Source organism: Triticum aestivum, chromosome 3A (genome assembly GCF_018294505.1).
Source record: "Triticum aestivum cultivar Chinese Spring chromosome 3A, IWGSC CS RefSeq v2.1, whole genome shotgun sequence".
Lineage (NCBI taxonomy): Eukaryota > Viridiplantae > Streptophyta > Magnoliopsida > Poales > Poaceae > Triticum > Triticum aestivum.
The window spans coordinates 117,062,313-117,067,053 of NC_057800.1; the positions used below are offsets into that span (position 1 = coordinate 117,062,313).

General features: G+C 50.2%; 1 protein-coding gene across 1 annotated transcript; it reads left to right on the forward strand.

Moving 5' to 3' along the window:
• Positions 1-2,539: 2,539 nt before the first annotated feature.
• On the forward strand, positions 2,540-4,083 carry LOC543177 (protodermal factor 1). The gene is made up of 3 exons (XM_044483373.1): positions 2,540-2,791; positions 2,885-3,419; positions 3,526-4,083. Exons 1-3 carry the CDS (start codon positions 2,683-2,685, stop codon positions 3,857-3,859), a joined length of 978 nt encoding a protein of 325 aa, XP_044339308.1. The 5' UTR covers positions 2,540-2,682; the 3' UTR covers positions 3,860-4,083.
• The last annotated feature ends 658 nt before the right edge of the window (positions 4,084-4,741 follow it).

Here is a 4,741-nt window from a genome sequence, read left to right on the forward strand (position 1 = left end):
GTATATCTCGTTGATTCAATCCATGGCGACACATCGAGGGGAAATGAATGGGAGGTGGCGTCGTAGCGGCAGAGGCACAACCACAACTCTTGACGTGGTGGTGGGTGTAGGGTGGCGTGACTGCGGGAGAGGCACAACAGTGGCTGGCAATGGGTGATGGGTGTTGGGTGGCACGGTAGCGGCGGAGGCTCAATGATGACCTCCCATCATGTCATCAACGTCGCTCATTTCTCGGAGGGTAGCGGTTTTTTGGTGTAGAGGCGCTTGTTGGGACTAGGGCTATTCAATTTTGGGGGTTATAGTGTGTCGGTGTCGAGCGCGGGGTTATCGCCGACGGCGGCAACTTGCAATAGAACACAATGGCATGGAGGGAATTTGTCGTGGCAGGAGGAGCTCAATTTTGCACCAAAATCCACTAATTAGGGCAACTTTGCAATGTTGTTTGTTTACTTATGCAGAACATTGGTTAAAAAAATGCATGGGGGATGTTGATGCTGATATCATAGAGGGTATGGCGATTGTTGTCAACAAAGGCCGTCGAAATGAGGTAAGCGCATGCTGTGACCATTCTGTTTTTTTTCTAATACTAGATGGATGGCAAATGTTTATTTTGGATGTCAAGTTAGCCATCCCATGTTCATATCCATGGTAAATTAGCCTATGTTGCTTCATAACAGTTTCACATGCGCGACAAATGTTATCTACTTTTCCTCAAATTAGTCATAGTAATTCTTCAAATCGACGTCATTTTTTCACATTGTGTAATGAACCATGGGCGGTAGTTATAAACAACACATGTCATCGTATCTTAACTGTTTATATCCCCCCCCCCCCCTCCCGCCCCATTTGGTCTTTGATTGAAAACAAGATGAACTTGTTACAACAATATGGCAACTAACTTGGCTACCAAATTGTGTCAATTTCCCTAACATTTTATTACACCATTTTTCACGTAAATACATTGAGGTCCTTGGGGCACCGAATGATCACTATCATCGCCATCATTTTCATGTCGGAGCCAGCCTGAATTTGTCGATGATTGTCGAGAAGTCTTCATGCGCATGCCCCTAAGGACCAGCGTCGTGGAGCCACAATCGTCGACGATGAACCGTTCAGTTGATTTGAAGTGCTTTGCACCAGATCTCGCCGTCACACATGTACGGCGAGAAACCCTAATATCACTTCAGTTGATCTGGAGTGCTTTGCAATAGATCTCACCGTCACACATGTACGGCGAGAAACCCTAACCTCACCGCCCCAACGTGATGGCAGAAATCTACATTGGTGCTCTTTCGACTCCGTCTAGACGGACAAATTTGAGTAGGATCGAAGCATAGAAGACTAACTCAAAGATGAAGCCCCGCCATCCACCTGAGTACTGCCTTTTTTTTGCGAGAAGTCAGAGTGCTGCCCTTGTGAGGATTAAGAAACACTAACCTAAACTACTAGCTGGAGCCAATGCACCAGTATTCGCCTCGGTGCTACCAGCCGCCAGAGCGGTATGTAGAGGGGAGACGAATGCACGAGCTGGACGATGGAGCTTGGACGGGAAGATAACTTTGCCCTAACTGCCAATGCACGAGGGAAAGAGAAGGCAACGGGGGATTCTTGTGTACATTTTATTAGACTTTTGAACATTTTCTGAAATTTTTATTAGATTCAGTCAAATCCTATAATCTACTGACCTCCCCCTCGAATACGAACGTGTTTTGTCCGCCCAGTCAACTGTCATGCCATCCCAACACATGGGCATGCCTTGTTGTTTTTGGATAATAATAATGTAGGGGTAAAAACCCATCACAAGGAGTGAAGAAGTAATGTTTTTATATTAGGATAAACATTGTCATTAGTTTGGTCGCAGTTAGGGGGAGAAGTGAGAATGTGCACTTTTAGAAAATCTACCAGCGGGACATCTGTATATGTGAGCATACCTGCTTTTTCAGTCAGTTTTGCTAATTCCCAGTGGACTGATTTAAGTAGTATTATCAATTTCAGAAAATTACGACTTGGATTTAGTGAACAGCTGGGTGTGCAGGTTGCAGTTTTCACTAAACTGAAGTTGCACAATTTAAAACTGATCGAGGCATAAAAATGCGTCGATGCATAGACAGATACTTTTACAGTAGCACACACATGCATTTTACTGGAGACTTGGGTTGCCAAGAGTTCGTGCATGCATGGTCTAAGGCCAAACTGATGATGGTGCGCGCTTGGTCAATAGTAGGACGGGATCGTCCATCATCCTGCAGCACACGAATTGAAGCCATGCACATCTCCGCCTCAGCTGGATCCATAGCTGGAACCCGAATCAAAAACTTCAAGAGGGAAATGAATTTATTGTCACTAGGTAGGTGATAAACACGCAAGGCCAGTCCACCATGAGTCCATGACCTTTGCCCTGTCTACTCGGATCGGTCGTGCGTTTCATGGCGCGCAATGAATGCCCTGGCCAACCACTCGGTGGTGTCATCTCTGCCTCTGCGACCTCCATTTACCACGCTCTCTCACACAGACCTCATCAATTTTCATGGCGCGTCGGTCTGGTACTGGTAGCTTCTGCACCCCGCTATTTATACCCCGTTCTCTTCGCCTGTGTCGTTCAGTTCACTCCACCTCTCCACTCCACTACCACCGAAGCAGCTCCCACTGAAGCAGCGGCGGAAGAAGAAGAAGCTAGAGGACATGGGGGCGCAGAGAGCTCTCCTCGCGAGCTTCCTGCTCGCCGCGTTGGCCACCCAGGCCTTCGTCGCCGTCTCGGCCAGGACCAGCCCGACGGACAAGGCAAGCCAAGGTGCGTATCTAGCTACTCTGGATCTTTTGCATGCAGCTTGTGGTGAGTAGTGAGCTAGGTTGTAACAAATGTGGTCTCGTGGCGTGCTCGCAGATGACGTGAAGAAGCCGGACTGCGTGCCGTCGCTCGACCCGCACAACTTCCCCGGCCACGGGGGCACCACCGTGCCGCTTCCCTCGCACGGAGGCTCCTCCGGCACGCCGCCTTACCACGGAGGCTCCGGCACTACGCCGTCGCACGGCGGCTCCGGCTCGACTCCGTCGCACAGCGGCTCCGGGTCGACGGTGCCTGACCCGTCGCATGGCGGATACGGGACGCCGCCTTCGCACGGCGGCTCTGGTTCGCTGCCTGACCCGTCGCACAGCGGAGGAGGTTACGGATCCACTCCGGACGCGCCATCCCACGGCGGAGGCGCGTACGGGAGCTCCCCGACGCCTTCCACTGGCGGTGCCTACGGCAGCTCACCCACGCCGTCCCACGACGGGGGCGCCTACGGGAGCTCCCCGACGCCGGCCCACGACGGAGGCTCCTACAGCGGAACTCCGGCTGCACCGTCGCACAGCAGCCACGGGTCTATCACACCGACGCCGCTCATCCCAGTCGACCCCAACAGCCTCGGGACATGCGAGTAAGCCACTTACACCGGCATCTAGCATTTTCTTTCTTCTGCGAATACCACGAGTTAAGTCACTGACGTGTTGGGCCCGTGACGCTCCACTTGTTTTTGCACGTAGCTACTGGAGGACGCACCCCATGCAGATCTGGTCGGCGCTGGGGAGCTGGCCGAGTTCGGTGAGCCACTTCTTCGGCGCCGCCGGTGGCGCGGTCGCCGGCGGGCCGAGTATGAGCATCCAGGACGCGCTGGCGAACACGAGGACCGACGGCGCCGGCGCGCTGCTGCGCGAGGGCACCGCAGCCCTGCTCAACTCCATGACCCGCCCGGGGTTCGCCTACACCACCCAGCAGGTGAGGGACGCATTCGCGGCGGCCGTGGCCGGCGGCTCTGACAGTGCCGCGGCGGCGCAGGCGGCGGCGTTCAAGAAGGCCAACGAGGGGAAGAAGGTGTAGATCGACCGGATCGCCATCGAGTGGGCTTTAGCTATAGCTGGTTACCTATATCTGTGGCATGCGTTCATGCATGCATGCGTTTAGGCCGGACGGACGTGTGCTTGCGTTTTGGTTGTTCCGTTTGAGTTGATGGTTTGGTTGTGTAAGTTGGTGTCTTCGTGGGCTAGCTTGGATCTATCGTACTACGTGTTGTAATGAATCTCCATTTAAGTTTTTTGCAGTTCCGTACCCTGTCGCATTGAATGGAATATATGAATCGAACTATTCCTAGCTGGGGGCCTGGTTTCTTTGGAGAGAATATGAGTGAACTTTCTGGGATATGCTAAATTCTTATCTAGATAAGAATTAACAAAGTTTCATCTAACTTTCACATTTTTTAGAATGTAACTTCCACACTATTTAATTATTAATTAAGCAAGGAAAAAATAAAAGAAAATCCACATGAATCTTCGCATAAAGTCAAATGATGTAGGAGTTAAATGAGACTTGGTTATTTCTCATCTAGAATTAGACACACCTTTATTTTTGCATACTCATTAGTGTCTCGTTTTACTTATTTTTTTTAGCAAAAGGAGACGATTGCCCGGCCTTAAACTGACACGAAATAGCAAAGAAAATAATTTTGATACAAGCCATCATCAAACCTCCAAAAGAAAGAGCATCCAAGCTCCAGACGTGCATCACCTAGACAGTTGCCTTCCTTCTTTTTTTTTCTAAAAAGAAGGGTAGATCTCCAACTATGCATGCAAAAGAAGGGTAAATCTCCAACAATGTATGCAGTCATTTTATTAATTATTCACAAAGATCATACAAAATAATACAGCAGATCAGGCCATCAAAGAATCCAATGGCTCACTGTTCCTTAGTCTTACCAAGCCGCCA